This window comes from Canis lupus, chromosome 34 (assembly GCF_003254725.2).
Source record: "Canis lupus dingo isolate Sandy chromosome 34, ASM325472v2, whole genome shotgun sequence".
In the NCBI taxonomy this organism is placed as follows: Eukaryota; Metazoa; Chordata; class Mammalia; order Carnivora; family Canidae; genus Canis; species Canis lupus.
The window spans coordinates 18,030,832-18,048,336 of NC_064276.1; the positions used below are offsets into that span (position 1 = coordinate 18,030,832).

At 38.2% G+C, this 17,505-nt stretch overlaps 1 protein-coding gene across 1 annotated transcript in view; it reads right to left on the reverse strand.

Moving 5' to 3' along the window:
* EHHADH (enoyl-CoA hydratase and 3-hydroxyacyl CoA dehydrogenase) overlaps positions 1-17,505 on the reverse strand; it is a 48,488-nt gene that overhangs the window by 13,854 nt on the left and 17,129 nt on the right. The window contains exon 5 of the mRNA XM_025451178.3: positions 11,358-11,462. Within this exon, the coding sequence (XP_025306963.1) occupies positions 11,358-11,462 (105 nt within the window). The remainder of the gene's footprint in view (positions 1-11,357; positions 11,463-17,505) is intronic.

Here is a 17,505-nt window from a genome sequence, read left to right on the forward strand (position 1 = left end):
AAATGAAACAAGGGCGGCCCGGTGGCACAGCGGTTTAACGCCGCCTGCAGCTCAGGGTGTGATCCTGGAGACCTGGGATCGAGTCCCATGTCAGGCTCCCTGCAGGGAGCCTGCTTCTCCCTCTGCCTGTGTCTCTGCCTCTCTCTCTCTGTCTCTCATGAACAGATAAATAAAATCTTCAAAAAAAAAAAAAAAAAAGAAAATGAAACAATAAACCATAGACTGGGAGAAAATATCTGTATGGTAGGCAGAGTAATGCTGCCTCCCATCCCCAATGTCTACTTCCTAATCCCTAGAACCTATAAATTTATAATCTTAGATGGCAAAGGGACTTTACAGAAATGATTAATGGTAAAAAAAACTTGAGATGTGGAGATTATCCTTTATTGTCTAGATGTTCCCAACCTAATCACGAGTCCTTAAGAGAGGAGACCCTTTCCTGGCTGTGGTGAGAGAGGTTGATGAAGAATGGTCAGACACAACATGGGGAAGATTTGACCTGTTGGTGATGATTTGGCTTTGACAACGGAAGAAGGGGGCCGAGAATCAAGGAATTCAGTGGCCTCTAAGCCATTCCCTCAACTTAACAGCTGGCAAGAACATGAAGACCTTGGCCTTATAATACAAGATACTGAATTGTGCCAACCACTTGAAGCGAGCGGGAAACAGATTCTCCCCTAAAACTTCCAGAAAGGAGTACAGCTGTTGTAAACACCTGGATTTTAGGTCAGTGAGATCCGCCCAGCAGACTTCTGACCTATAGATCTGTAAGATAATAAATTTGTGTCCTTTAAACTGCTAGGCTTGTAGTAATTTGTTATCAAAGCAATAGAAGACCAATACAATTTATAAATCAAATATCTAATGAAGTATTTGTACCTAGAGTATAGAAAGAATTCTTGGGACTCAATAGTAAAAAAGGCAAACAACTCAATTTTTTAAATGGGCAAAAACCTGAGTGGATATTTCACCAAAGAGGATATGTGAACAGGTAATACTACGTAAAAAGGTGTTCAACATCATCAGTCATTCAGGAAATGCAAATAAAAGCCACAGTGATTAAAAAAAAAAAAAAGTGAATGTGGTAGGTTGTCTCTAAATTACAGGGTGTTATTTCTGAGATTAAGTTACAAAAAGACTCTGGCCTCAGTCACCCTCTCTTGCTCTCTTGTTCATTCTGATGGAAGCCAGCTGCCATGTGTGAATTGCCCACATGGCACGTGGCAAAGAACTGAAGGAGACTTTTAGCCAATAGCCAGCAAGGAGCTAAGGCCCTTGGTCCAACAGACTGTAGGGAACTGAATCCTACTAACAACTTCTTGAGTGAACTTGGAAGCAGATCCTCCCCCAGGCAAGCCTTGAGGTGGAAAGAGCCACAAATAATACCTTGAATGCAATCTTACATGAAATCCTAAACCAGAGAACCTGGCTCGCCACACCTATATTCCTGACCTACAGAAACTGCCAAGTAATGAATGTTTGATTTTTTAAAAAAGATTATTTATTTGATGATGGAAGAAGGGGACCAAGAATCAAGGAATTCAGTGGCCTTTAAGCCATTCCCTCAACTTAAGAGCTGGCAAGAACATGAGGACCTTGGCCTTACAATACAAGATACTGAATTGTGCCAACAACTTGAAGTGAGCAGGAAACATTATCTTTTTTTTGAGAGACAGCAAGAAAGCATGAGGGGGTAGGGGCAGAGGGACAGAGAGAAGCAGACACCCCAATGAGCAGGGACCTGAGGGGCCCTGGGATCATGACTTGAGCCCAAAGCAGATGCTCCACCAATGAATCACCCAGGCACCCTAAATATTTTCTTTTAAGCAGTTAAGTTTTGGGATAATTAGTTATGTAGCTAGAGATAACTAATACCCACTAGAATGACCTATTATCAAAAAGACATCAATACCAGATGTTAGTGACGGTGTGGAGTAAGTGAAATCCTCAGACATTGTGAAAATCTAAAACAGCACAGTACATCTACTTTGGAAAACAGTTTGGCAGTTTCTTTTTTTTCTTTCAGTTTGACAGTTTCTTAAAAAGACAAGCTTATGGTTCAACCCAGCAATCTACCTAAGAGGAATGAAAACATATGTCCACATAAACCTTGTATACAAATATCCATAATAGTATTATTCATAATAGGTCATCAACTGATGAGTGGATAAAGAAAATGTGACATAGCTATACAGAGAATACTGTTCAGCAATAAAAATACTGTCAGCAAATTACCGATACCTGCTACAATTCAAATGAACCTCAAAAACAGTATGTAAACTGAAAGAAACCAGATCAAAAGACTACATCTTATATGATGCCATTCATGGTAAATGTCCAGAAAAGGCAAAACTATAGAGACAGAAAGATCAGTGGTTGCCTAAGGCCAGGGGTGAAAGTGGGATAAGCTGCAACATATTACGTGGGAAATTTTGGTGGTAGTGACAAGTCCTAAAACTGATTCATGGGGATGGCTGTGCAACTTTATAAAGTGAATTATGCATCATTAAAGCTATTTTTAAAAATGTCTAGAAGTGAATTTATCAAGAAACATACAAGACCTTTAAGAAGATAACTATATCATTTTATTGAAGAACATACAAAGACTTGAGCAAAGAGAGAGAGATTCCATGTTCTTGGATATAAATATTTCATAACATAAAAATATAAATATCTCCTATATATATTATATATGAACTTCTTTTTTTTAAGATTTTATTTATTTATCCACTAGAGACACAGAGAGAAACAGAAAGAGACACAGGCAGAGGGAGAAGCAGGCCCCATTCAGGGAGCCCGATGTGGGATTCAATCCTGGGACTCCAGGATCACGCCCCAGGCCGAAGGGGCGATCACTGAGCCCCCACCCAAGGATCCCCTATATATGAATTTCTAACCAGAACCTTTGTGGTTCTGGGACACCCGAGTGGCTCAGTGGTTGAATGTCTGCCTTCAGCTCAGGGTGTGATCCCAGAGTCCCAGGATCGAGTTCTGCATCATACTCCCCAGAGGGAGCCCGATTTTCTTCCTACCCATGTCTCTGCCTCTCTGTTTCTCATGAATAGATAAATAAAATCTTTTTTTTTTTTTTTTTAAAGAAACTTGGTTGTTCTATATTTTTTTAAAAAATAACTCAACAGGGGTGCCTGGCTGGCCCAGTTGGTAGAACATGTGACTCTTGATCTCAGGGTTGTAAGTTTGAGCCCCACATTGGTTATGGAGCCTATATAAAAAGGATATATAATAAAAGTAAAAATAACTCAATGGAATGATTCTTTTTTTTTATTTTTATTTATTTATTTATTTATGATAGTCACACAGAGAGAAAGAGAGAGGCAGAGACATAGGCAGAGGGAGAAGCAGGCTCCATGCACCGGGAGCCCAACATGGGATTCAATCCCAGGTCTCCAGGATCGCGCCCTGGGCCAAAGGCAGGCGCTAAACCGCTGCGCCACCCAGGGATCCCTTGATTCTTTTTTTTTTCAACAGAATGATTCTAAAGTTTTCATAAAAGAATAATGTATAGAAGTATTATCAAATAAGATGTGATGTTAAACTTTCTTCAGAATAGATTTATATAAAATTCCTAAAAATCTGTTATGTCCTGGTATAATGTTCTCAGTCACAATTTTAAAATGTGTGTCACAGAAATAACCAAACTCTCTTGTCAATTACATTATAATAAATGCATTATCAGATCTTAAAAAAAACTCAACTGTGTAACAAATTATATTACCCAAACTGTTGTCTAAAACACAATGCCAGAAATGCTTTTTTTTTTTTAAGTACTACCATCTCTTCAAGAATACACCATTATATCAAAAATGTACACTTCAGTTAATTGGACAGAAAACTTCCAGGGGTTATAAAGCAGTTTCAATATAAAAAGGCATATAGGGGATCCTTGGGTGGCGCAGCGGTTTCGCGCCTGCCTTTGGCCAAGGGCGCGGTCCTGGAGTCCCAGGATCGAGTCCCGCGTCGGGCTCCCGGCATGAAACCTGCTTCTCCCTCTGCCTGTGTCTCTGCCTCTCTCTTTCTATGTATATCATAAATAAATAAAAAAATAAATCTTTAAATTAAAAAAAAAAAAGGCATATGAACGTGAACCTGTCTGGCACCGGTGTGTTACTATGTGTGCAAGGGAGAGTAAGGTTTGGATTTAATTGTGTACACATGTGAATTTATCTTCGAGGCATTGCATAATCTCAAACTTTTTCTTAACCTAGGAGGCAACAATACTTCCTTAATGCCTGATTACTAGGTAGAAGAGAAAATAATGGATTTTTAAATTAATGCTTTCCTATATGATTTTAAGAACAGGAAAGGAGGGGAGATAGTGGTTAGCACGTAGTCCCCGTTTGCCCTGCTTTTGTTGGAAAGACATGAACTCTATCCAACAGGTTTCCAATTACTTGCTCAATTATCCAATGTGTTAGCTTGAGATCCTCAATTTATAGGAAGGCAAGTTCAGGAGAGAAGGATAGAGACCTTTCCAGGGCCTACAGCTGATTTAATTTCCTGGTGGCCCAAAAGGAAGACAAGAGTGGTCATTGGGGAGAGGAGGAGGAGGAGAGGACAAGTATGTGGAAGACAAAGTGGATGAGGAAAGGGGACTGAGCCACCAGTACTGCGGCACAAACAGGCAGCTAGAGTAATCTGTGCCAGGGACACTACACTGTCCTTGTGACACTACCAGAATTCCCATCTGATTAGCACCGATTCTCAACACCAATAGTACACGTAAGGGTTATCTATGGAATTTAAAAAGTTCAGATGCCCATGCCCCGCTGTAGATTCAGTTAAGAATACTTAAGGGTGGGGGCTATGCATGAGTATTTTTAAAAATTTAACACTTGATTTTGAGGTGTAGCCTCTGGAATATCCAAGAGCAGAGCATTAGGTCAGCCATTGTATCAAGGACAGCTGTAGCTCCTGGCAAACTCTGCCCTGCGCCAGAAACTGAGAAGGAAAGAAATAAAGAAAAGAGAGAAGAAAAAAGAACAGCCTGCTTAATGATGTGCAGTAATTACTGCAGTAATTATTGCTGATCAGCATAATGCTGTTATCCTGGGGATACTCAGGACCTCTCAGACTGCAGGTGGGCATTCTGGGAACTACTCATGGCACCTGTCCAGACTAGTCTAGGGCCAAGCTGAGCACATCCACTGGAGTTTTGGGTCTGGGCACAAATACAGATGCTTCCTATCAATTTCCTGTCTCTTTCCTGCTGTAGCTATAAGGGATGCTGTTATCTTACAAATTTGTTCTATTAGAACAAAACATATTCAGAATTTCCCCTTTGGGTCTACGGGTATGGTGTTTTCAAAATGTGTTTCTCATACACTTGATTGTTTTAACATCTTGGTAGTTTTAAATTCACTTAGCTGTACCTACACAATAAGAGAGGCAGGTATGGTCAGGTCAGTGCTAGCATTCGCTGCCCAGGAAAATGAGAAGAGGAACTAATTAGAGATTCAAATATGCTTATAATTTAATTCTTTCCTTGACCCCTTCACATTTTTTTCTTAATTCTTTGAGATATTGCAAGGCAGATGGATATTCAAGTTTTGATTAAAAAAAAAAAAGTGAATCACCCTCCTAAAGGAAGAAAAGCAGGTGATTATTTCCCCCCTTTTCTTTCTGGTAAACTGACAGGAAGACATTTTTCTCTGCCTAGTTTAAAGAGAGTCACAACATGCAATTTACAGAAATGGTTACCTAAGACATAAAAGACTGTCTCTTCTCCAATTTTGATAAATAGTAAGTAAGCTGTGTTTGTCTCAGAAGCTCTGCAAAGGACAGACAGGACAACTATACTTTTCCAGTCTTGCAGGAGGTCACCCACAGAACTTGGGTATCACAAAAAAAGGAAGCTCAATTTAGACATATGCTTAGGCCTTCTATGTGAAGCAGGGTCACTCTGTTCTTGTGAAACATGTATATAAATGTTCACAGAGAACAAAAATAAATTACAAAAAGCAAAAGATAAAATGGGGAGAAAGACGATGAAACCATTAAGATTTGTTTAAAGTCACAAAGTCAAAATGAACAAATAGACCAAAGTCTACAGGCAGAACTGGAATCACTAAAAATGGCCAACACAGCACCGTAACTGTAAAGAACCAGGGTTCATTACAGGAACAAAGACTTAGTTTCCTGAGTTGAGGCCCCCAGTTGGATGTCCCCTGTGCCCACCTTTGAATAACAGCACACACTTTCAGCTTCATGCCAGAAACATGCACATGGGAATGGGGAGTTCTTACGCAGCTTGGGAATAAGCAGGCTGCTGGCCAAATGAGAGTGCAAATAAATAGCATTTTATGGGCCCCTCTCTTCTTCTGTTTAGCCAAGTAATTCTGAATTGCTCTGCTAAATCCATTGCACTGCAGTAGTCTGAGAAGCTTCATACAAAAGCATTAAGATACATGATGCTAATTAACTCTCTGGGATGCATGTTAAAGGATGCATGTTCAATTGTAGAGAAATTTGTAGCTACTTCCCAAATCATATATATCTATATTTTATGCAGGGCTTGATCTCACGATCCTAAAATCAAAACTTAAGCTGAGATCAACAGTCATATGTGCAACCAACTGAACCACCCAGGCACCCCCTAACTCATATTTTTAGATACATATTAACCTTCTATAATCAATCCCCCTCCACCCATAACTGATTCCAAATGCTGATTGCAATATTGACCATTGACCATTGGAAATTCCCTTCCTTCTCTCCTTTCCTATTAGATATGGAAACTAAATAAATTCCTTAGTCTTCTCCTTATTTTATATATATACATATATATACATAATATATATTTATATATGACTACTGTCCTTAGATATATATATAATCCTTGTCAACATTTTACTTGAGGAAGTTGGTTGGGGGTTGAGGGTGAGGGAGGGAGGGTAGGATGTAGGAATGGGGTGGAAATAGGCTTCATTAGTGGAATATTTTTACAAATGGGAAAGGAGAACTCATAATTTTATGTGTATTTTTAATAATTGAGGTATAGAGGCACCTGGGAGGCTCAGTTGGTTAAGCAGCCAACTCTTGATTTTGGCTCAGGTCATGATCTTAGGTTTGTTAAGATGGAACCCCTCATCAGGCTCTGTGCTGGGAGTAGAGTTTGCTTGAGATTCTCTCTCTCCCTCTGTCTCTGCCTCCTGCCCCCCTGGTTCATGTGTTTTGTTTTTTTTCTCTCTCTCTCTTACAAAAAAACAAAATCCAAACAGTAAAATTCTCAGAGTTTCCCATGGGGATTCTAAACCTTAATTCCCAAAAGAAACAGTGGAGTTGTCCAGGTTGTAGCAAGAACAAAAAAACTGGAACCCAACCACTGGAGTCTGTGGGGTCTCAGAACAGGGGTTGAAACCAACTAATTTCAATGGATCTTTTCCTTTATTGATAAAGCCAAAAAAGCTGATTTGATGGGACACCTGGGTGGCTCAGTTGGTTGAGCATCTGCCTTTGGCTCGGGTCATGGTCTCAGAGTCCTGGGTTTTGAGCCCCATGACACCCTGCTCAGCCAGGGGTCTGTTTGTCCATCCATCTTCCTCTGCCCCTTCCCCTGCTGCTTGTGCTCACTCATTCTCTCTCTCTCTCTCTTTCAAATAAATAAAATCTTAAAAAAAATAAAGCGGATTTGCTATGGTCTATAGAAGGTCAAGACTATAATCCAGGTCTCCTGACCTCCTGTCCTGAGCCCAGTTCTCTATAGATTGTATGTACCTTTTCCACACTGGCCAGACATCCCTTTTTCCTTTGGGTAAATTTAATGACTCAGATATTAGGAAAAGATAAATATTTTTTAAAAGATTTATTTATTTAAGAGAGAGCATGCAAGGGGAAGAGCAGATAGAGAGGGAAAGAGAGAAATAGGCAGATTCTCTGATGAGCCTGACTAGGATTCCACACTCTCACACTCTCGATCACACAACCCGACCCTGAGATCATGACCTGAGCCGAAATCAAGAGTCCAATGCTTAACCAACTGAGCCACCCAGGTGCCCCAAAGTAAACATTTTTTAAAAAAACCAAGTCTTCATTACCTACCACCCAATACAACCATTGACAAAAATTTGTTAGTTTATTTCCTTATGAAAATATACATATGAAGACATACACACACATTTGTGCAATTTCCTATCTGGCTGTTATCTACAGTATGACATGTAAACATTCTCCCAAGTTCTTCAACTTTCTTTAAAAAATGGAAGTTTTAGTGGTTGAATGGGGCTGCTTCATTTCAGTCTATCATCTTTTATTTAACTAATCCCCCTAAAATTAGATTTCTGAGTTGTTTCCAATATTCTACAATGAGAAAGCTTCAGTGGGTATCACCATTACACAGATCCTTGTATACTTCTGTGATTACTTCTTCATGATAAATTCCTAAGAATAGAAATACTAAGTCAAAAGATACGAGCAAGTCTCAATACATAATTACCCAGTTGCCTGTGAGATCTACTACAAGCAGTATAATAAGAGCTCATCTTAGACAGCCCAGGTGGCTCAGTGGTTTAGTGCCACCTATGGCCCAAGGTGTGATCCTGGAGACTTGGGATCGAGTCCCACATCGGGCTCCCTACATGGAGCCTGCTTCTCCCTCTACCTGTGTCTCTGCCTCTCTCTCTGTCTCTCATGAATAAATAAATAAATAATCTTAAAAAAAAAAAGAGCTTGTCTAAAATGTCTCACCCTATTATTTTTCTTTTCCAATTTGCTTGATAAAATAGTGTCTTCCAATTCACTGATGAGTTTTCATTAACCATCAAGTTTAAAAAGCATGTAAGAATTAAGTAAATACTTAGTATACAACTCAGCAATACTATTCTTAGGTATTTACCCAAGAGAAAGGGAAACATATCTACAAAGACTCATGCAGGCCCAAAGTGAAAACAACCTAAATGTCCATCAACTGATATATGGATAAGCAAACTGTGGTATATCCATACTTTGGAATACTATTAGGTAATAAAAAAGAATGAGATACTATTAGATGAACCGGCATGGACAAGTTTCAAAGACATTATGCTAAGTGAAAGGAGTCAGACACAAATGTTACCTGCTATATTGTGATTCCAACTATATGAAATTCTAAAAAAACAAAACTATAGAAATAGAAAGTAGGTCAGTGATTATCTGTGGCTTAGGGTAAGGGAAGAGAGTCTACTAGAAAGAGGTATGAAAATACCTTTTTTTTTTTAAATCAGAGTAATAGAACTACATATTAGATTGTGACAGTAGTTACAAAACTATAAAGAATTACAAAAATTCTTCAAACTCTATGCTTGAAATGGGTGGATTTTATTGTGTGTAAACTATACCCCAATAAAGCTGGAAGAAATAAAAACAGAAGCAAAGATTACTTATGAAATTTCTTGAGAAAAACTAACTTATTTTCATTCTTGCATATTTCCTTTAAATTTTTGGCTGTATTCATACTCTAGCTATAATTATAGAATATATGTATATTTTTATTTTAGACATTTTTATACACAATTTTACATATTTCTGTATAGTCCTCATAATTATAATTTTAAATAGTTATACATAATTGTCCAAAACCAAAACCATTTCTCTACTGTTAACAGGTGAATTACCAAATTATAAAGCAGATCATTCCTTAAAAAAAAAAAGAGAAAAAAAAAGAAAAAAAGTAGATGATTCCTCCTCAGTATTTGGATGCCACCATCTGGACAAACTGTGCAATGTTGGTGAGACTGAGTAGACCATTTTATAAATTTCATAAATAAAAAAATAATTTAATGTTTAGGTTTATATAAAAATTATTTTTAAAGTCAAATAAGTTTTAAAAATTAAAATAGACCATTTTAGAATTTACTAGACTATCATCCTCATCTATCTCTTTTAGTTAGTTAACTCTCGAATCTGAATCTAAGGAAATCAGTTAAGGAAAAGAACTTCCTGTTGAAATCTAATTCTTTACAAACTAAAGCTTTATCACAAGCCCCAAACCAAAAAATCAGGTACAGATCTCCATATGCAAATAGCCTCTGCTGTCAGCCAACCAAATGACTTCTAATAAGACAATAAGCTGTCCTGGGAGGCACAATGAAATCAGTGATGGAAAGTTGGTGGAGTTTGTAGGAAAGGCAGAGAAAGACACCAGGAAACTCATTCCCTTTTGGGTAAGACTTGCTGATTCTCTTTATGAGTCACCAGGATTTTCTCTCCACGGTCCCTGGCCTCTCCAGTTCAAGCTTTTACTGTTGCATTAAAACCACAATTGGGTAGAGCCACAAAAAGAAAGATTATTTCAGGGAAGTGTTTGGTCCCTGCCAGGGTCGACAAAAGAATGACTTTTTCAAAAGAATGCTTTTGAATGACACTGAGCCATTGCCTACCACCAAGTAGAAAGATGAACATGCTGCTTTACCTGTGACCCAACACTGTTCCCAATTATTTTTTATGGCACTCTTTAACCCTCTCCATCTTGCTCCCAATCTCCATAAACTGAAAAGGAATAGTTGAAAAAAGAAAAATTCTAGGATTGCCACTACCAAGAACTCTTAAAGGAATGCCATGCATCCATACAGTGAGAAACCAGCGAGAGAAAGAAAATATAGTCACTGAAACATAACTATGGTTTCATTGTAGCAAATTAGAGAAGCATCTGTCTTTCTTTTCTTTCTTTCTTCTTTTGATCGTTTGTTCTTTCTTTCTTTCTTTTAAAGATTTATTTATTACTTTGAGAGAGAGAGTGGGATGAGGGGCAGAGGGAGAAAATCTTCAAGCAGACTCCCCGCTGAACCATGCAGCCCGATCTCAAGACCCTGAGATCATGACCTGAGCAGAAACCAAGAGGATGCTCAACCAACTGAGCCACTCAGGTACCTTGAGACTTGTTTCTATTTTCTGAAATGTTTGCTTGTTTTCATTTTAATTTTATATTTCTTACAGAAGATACATTATTTCAATACAAAATCAGGAGGTAGGAAGGGGTAAGCAATGAAGTCTTCTTCCAACAGCTTTCCCTGGCTGACCAACCCCATTCCCAGAAGCAACCATTAACCATTTCTTGTGAATCTTTACAGAAATATTTTATACGTAGATGAACAGTTCCGTAAATACATTCTCCACAAATAGACGTTCAGTCCCATTCCCCTTTTCTTTTTGGTGAACCACTATATACAATGATGCTTTCTTATCTAATAATACAATATGTTGTGGTGTTCATAACATAACAATATGTAGAGTTTCTCATTCACTTTAAAGCTCTGTCATATTCTATCATGTGGATGTACCATAAGATATTTAAGGAATTCCTTATTAAAATGAAATTTTAGCTTGCTTCTAATCTTGTGCTATTTTCATTATTATCTTCTTACCAGAGATTCTCTGGGCTAATTTGATTGCTTCTTCAACCGGGTCTGAGTTCACAATTTCATCTAGGATACCCAGCTTGAGTGCTTCATCTGCCAAAACATGTCTTCCTAAAACAAAACAAAACAAAACAAAACAAATCGAAGAACAATGTGAGGTTAAAGCAAAGGCATTACTCTCTCTAGTAGGGAAGGTTATCTGTCCTGGATACATCTACTATTAAATGAAATAAATAAGCAACTTGCTGACTATTGTAGTAGAGGGGTCACTGCAGAGGTAACCAAAAATCTTAGTTCAAGCTTCAGCTCTACGATCTACTACTATCTTTGCGATGGTGAAGAACTGTATGGGAATCACCCTTCCTCCTAGGTAGATGGGAGTAATTATGCTTACCTTGGTAAATCTGAGTATCAAGCAAGAGAATAACACATTTTCTTTACATTCTGTAAATCTCTGTAGAAGCACTTTGCAAACTATACGTCTCTAGAAAAGAGGTGATTGATTTTTGAGAATAATAATAGAGATAGTAACATGAGAGCAGTAGTAGCTTCTTACACCAATACACACCGACATACATATCTATACTGATTACAAAAAATAAAAAAATAAGACAGTCCGGAAACATGAATGAATATAGTGGGGGGGGGGGGGAAACAAGGGGAAACCATGGATGAGGTTGACATTATTTAAGTTATAATCAGAATTACACAGGATAAATGGGGTGGACTTCTGTCATTTTTGGCCTGCCCAGCATCTCAACCCCTCCCTTAGTTTGTGGAGTGGCTATTGTGTGAGTTTTGGAGACCTGTCTTTTATGACAGTAGATCAGAGGGAAGCAGAAGTGATCAGACAATTGTTCCTTCAGATCCACGTAGTAGGGGTGTGGTCCATGACCCCACGTTTGGCAAAAGAAATGGTCTATAGAGGGTTTTTAGTCTGGAGTGAGGACACTAAGCAGCAGCTAGCAACATCTAGTGTCTGATGGTGGTGGTATCAGGAGCATCTAGTGTCCAGTGGCGGCATAGGCGGCCTCTAGTATAGAATAGCAGATTTAGGGTGTTAAGAAGTTTGATGAGCATCACTCCTGGGTTCTTCACCGGGTGTAAATATGTAATTTCATCTGAATATTCTGAAGTAGTGGGATAAGGTATATGAGTATAGAAGAAAGGAGACAGTAAACCTTCCTTGCTTTCTTGCCAGTACCATCGTGCCTTGCGGAAAGTGGTCATCAAATCAGTCTTGGTGGCAATATTCCCACAGTCCTTGCTGTTCGTACAGTGTTAGTGGATGCCATCTTAGAGACAAACCCCTCCACTCTTGGTTCTTAGCAATGGTTCAGAGAGTTAAAAATGGGTTTTCTTGATCAGAAAGACAGTTCAATGATTTCCGGCAGGGGCCACTCTGCAACAACATTATTTGGGCAGTTTTCAAGAAGTGTCTTTGAAAACAGGCTCCCAGACTTCCTCCTGGGGTGAGGAGGGCAGTGAGAAATGGATGAGTGGCTGCAGAGGTCAAGTTGCCTGTGTATCAGATCACTTGGGGGGATGCCTGGGTGGCTCAGTCGTTGAGCATCTGCCTTCAGCTCAGGGCTTGATCCCAGGGTCCAGGATCAAGTCCTGCATTGGGCTCCTTGCAGAGAGCCTGCTTCTCCCTCTGCCTATGTCTCTGCCCCTCTCTCTGTGTCTCTCATGAGTAAATAAATAAAATCTTAAAAGAAAATCACTTGGGTAAGGAGTGAATGAATCAGCCTGCTTAGGTCAAGGGCACCGAATGCAGACAAAATGGAAAATGGAAACCCGAGTAAGAAAAGGATCTTTGGGGGAAACTGAGTAGGTAACATGAGCTACCCAGAGGATGTACTCAAAGTTCCTTCAGCTGTAATGATTGCTTCTAGCCTGGATTTCAACAAGTGGACATGCTATTCTTACAGAGTCCATGAGATTCCAGGTACTCTGTTTCTGTTTCAAGGGCCTAAAGACACATCTCTGTATATACAACCCAAATCTTCAGGCTCAGATTTAAACTTGCTTTTTTCTCTTGTTGCCCTCAGTGTAGACAACAACCACTGCCCAGTGGACTTTAATAAGAACCCTACCTAGAGCCACTATAAGGAGACCCTGGTAACTGAAACTGAGACATCTCTTCTTCAAAGTGGGTAATCTCGATTTTCTCCCAGTGTTCTTCACTACTTCTTTTCCAACCTTTAGAAAATCTTTTTCTACATAGAATCCTTTCCAGATGTCATTTTAAAGTCCCCCTAAAATTGTACAGACAACTTAAAAGATAGGCGTATGATTCTAATGTTAGTTTTCTTCTAATTCACTGTGACCTTTTCTATGCAAATCAAAATCCATCATATTCTTACTGTTTGTGCTTTCTCTTCATCAGGTTAAAAATAGTGATATTTCTATAAGCAGCAGCTCTTCTTTGGAAAAAGGTAACCTTTGTTCATTTCTTTTTGTCAAAGAAGCCAGATTTCTTTCTGATTTCACCCAAGATATGCTTGCCTTTCAGACTTAGTGATGAAAACAGACACAAAATTCCTCAATATTCCCCCACATGCTTCAATTTTTATAAACTAGACTTTACAGACTCATTTCATGCTATTATAATTTCCCCTATATTTTATCTGCTTTGCTTCCTTTGTATTTTCTCTTTTGCAAAATGACCTGTCTTATGTGCTTTGAATTCTGTAGTATATTGAATTGTAATCATCCTCATGAATTTTACATTACATACTTAGCATACTATACATTCTTAAAAGTATACTTATCATCCCATTGTAACCTGAAACAATTTCTAATTTAATTTACTGAAGACAAGAAATGTAATGCTTTCCACTTTTCTAGATATCCTTTCATACTCTGTAATATTTATAATATCCCCCTAGCATTTAAAAAAAAAAGGTGGGGGGATTCCTGGGTAGCTCAGCGATTTAGTGCCTGCCTTCGGCCCAGGGCATGATCCTGGAGTCCCAGGATCGAGTCCCACATCAGGCTCCCTATATGGAGCCTGCTTCTCCCTCTGCCTGTGTCTCTGCCTCTCTCTCTCTCTCCTTCTCTGCGTCTCTAATGAATAAATAAATAAAATCTTTATAAAAAAAAAGAAAGAAAGAAAAAAAGAAGTATTTTTTTATGCACAGAGTCATATTATTTTCTAATTTAGATAATGTATACACAGTTTTGTATAGTGGTTTCTGTGTCAAAAAAAAAAAAAACTTCAACTTCTGAAGTTCTGAAACTTTTTAATCTTTGGACCCCTTTGCACTCCTAAAGGTAATGGAAGACTCCAAAAAACTTTATGTGGATTATTTCTATCAACATTTATTGTATTATAAATTAAGTGAGAACTTTAAGAATGTTTCTTTATTAAATCACTTTTAAAGGGGCTTCTGGGTGGCTCAGTGGCTGAGCATCTGCCTTTGGCTCAGGTCGTGATCCCAGGATCCTGAGATCTAGTCTTGCATCAGGCACTCTGTGGGGACACTGCTTCTCTCTCGGTCTAGATCTCTGCCTCTGTGTGTCTCTCATGAATAAATAAAATCTTTTTGAAAAATCACTTTTAAAAAACAAGACTAAATGTTAATGTTAACATACATTTTTATGCAAAATAACATATATTTTCAAAAATTTAAAAGTTAGTGAGAAGTGACATTGTTTTACATTTTTGCAAATTTCTTTCATGTCTGGCTTAATAGATGACAGCTGGGTTCTCATATCTGCTTCTGCATTCAATCTGTTCTGACATCACATGGCATACAACAACTCTGGAAAGTTCTACTATACATGTGTGAGAGAATGAGAATAGAAAAGGCAAGTAACGTCCTACTGTTACGAAAGTACCTCTGACTTCATGAACTGCCCCCAGTGGTCTTGGGCATACCTAGGAGTCCCTGGACCACATTTTAAGAACTTCTAATTTAGATTGCCATTTTAAAGATTGTATAGACTCTTAGGATAGGCTTATCATTTTAAAGACTACAGAATCTTAGAATGGGATCCTACATTCTAGGATTCTATACAGTCTTTAAAATGATAATAATGTAAGGATATTAATGTATGATAAATGTACACAACATTTGCATTCTAGGATTGTGTATCATCTGATCTGATATACACTATCCTTGCCTCGGAGCCCTGGGTACTAGGATCATATATGAATGTTCCATATATTTAGCATTTATTTGTAGCTGGAGTGATTTTAGTTATTTTGTAAGTAATCTTTTATTTTGCTTTTGTCTTTTGGCAGCTTGCAGGATCCATTTCCTGGAAGTTTAAAAATTTTACCAAAATGCAGCAGGCAATTGATGTTTCATCAGTTTTTCCAAGAAAATGGTGAGCTTGCTGAAATGTAATCTCTGGTTCCATTTCATAATCTGAAGAGTTTCTTCTGTTTTTCCCCCTGGTAACCACTTTTCACCTTTTTGCTTCATGCTTTAGGAGCTCTTGTAATACAAAGCAGAGATCTTGATGACATACCTTCTGAATCTTTTTGTTAAATTCTCCTGAATTTCAAAAATGTGTCTCTATTTATCCTCCATGTTGCTCATTGAGTTGTCCATTCGACCGTGTCTTCTTTTTATTGCTTCAAAAAGAAGTTATTTGGGCTAATGTTTTTATTTTAGACACAGGGTGTTCTTATTTAACAAAATATTTTCTTTTATAATTTAGCTTATTTTCTAAAATTTTCATTTTATTTATCTGTTTCACATTAATGTTACACTCCTCTAATGTCACAGAATATTTTCATAGATTTTGGGTTTAATGTGAAGTTTTTTGTTTGTTGGTTTTGGTTACCGAATTATATTTGCTGATAGGTGTTATTGCTGCTTGGGAGCCCTGGTTATTAAAATGTGCCCTCAACATCTTGTTCAAATATAGAGAAAACTCACCTGGACTTAACCCACCTGAAAGGCAGGTATGATAAAGATGCTAGTCACAACTTCTCCCTGACTATTCTAGGTGGTAATAGGTATCTCCTCAAAGTCTAGAGCCTGAGTATCCCTGTCCTAAGAGTGACCATAAAGAAATTCATGGGCTAAAGCAAAGATTGATAAGAATAGAGCAGACACTTTCTATGCCGTACAGTGAATGAGGACAAGCCCTTAAAAAAAAAAAAAAAGCAGAAGCAAGAGCAAGGGCACTGTAGTTCTTGTCATTTGATTGGATGGAGAACATTAGGAAATGAATTGCAATGTGCTCAAGCATATCTTTTGTGGTTACTGCTAAAGATTCAGCTATTTCCAGGTACCATTTTAAAGGAAGTGTGGAAAAGCAATGGTGCTCCACTTTCCAGAATTAGCTCTCTAATGGTTTCCAGAAGATCAGAAAAGGTTAGCTCTTTACTTATTAATTTAATCTAAATCTGTTTACTTATTAGCTTCCTATGGGCACAGTGTCTACAAAGCTGGTGTTTTTTTCAACATTAACATCAGTAGGGGATCTACAACTTTCAATAACAATTTTTTTAGCATACTCTGTTAGAAAAAAAATTTTTCCAAACCAAACAGCAACAGTCTTATTAGCATCATTATTAGTAGGTACTGTATTAGTTTCCTTTACAAACTCCCACAAATGTAGCAGCTTAAAACAACATACATTTATATCTTAGCTTAGGATATCAGAAGTCTAAAATAGGTCAGCAAAACTGTCTGGGGGCTCTAAGGGAGAATCTATTTCATGGTCTTTTCCTGACTCTAGAGGCTGCCTGTATTACTTGGCTTGTGGCCATTTTCTCTATCTTTAGAGCCAGCTGGGTACCATCTTCTCTCCTCTCTGACCTCCTGCCTCCCTCTTCTAGGGACACCTGTGATGAATCAGGCCCACCTAAAAAATCCAGAATAATCTCCCATCTTAAGATTCTTAATTTAATCACATCTACAAGGTCCCTTTTAAATGTGAGGTGATATATTCAGAGATTCTGGGGATTAGGACATCGACATCTTTGGTGGTGGTGGGGCATTATTCTGCCTACCATGGTTACCATTTATTAAATGTCTCCTGTGTGGCAGGTACTAGACCAGAAGCAAATCATGTGACTTCATTATTTCTTAAAGCAACCATGTGATATTTTTACTTATGAGAAAATGAAGGCTGAGAGGATATCAGAAGGCCTGTCTCTCCTAACCAGGCCAGTTTATCCAAATGTCTACTT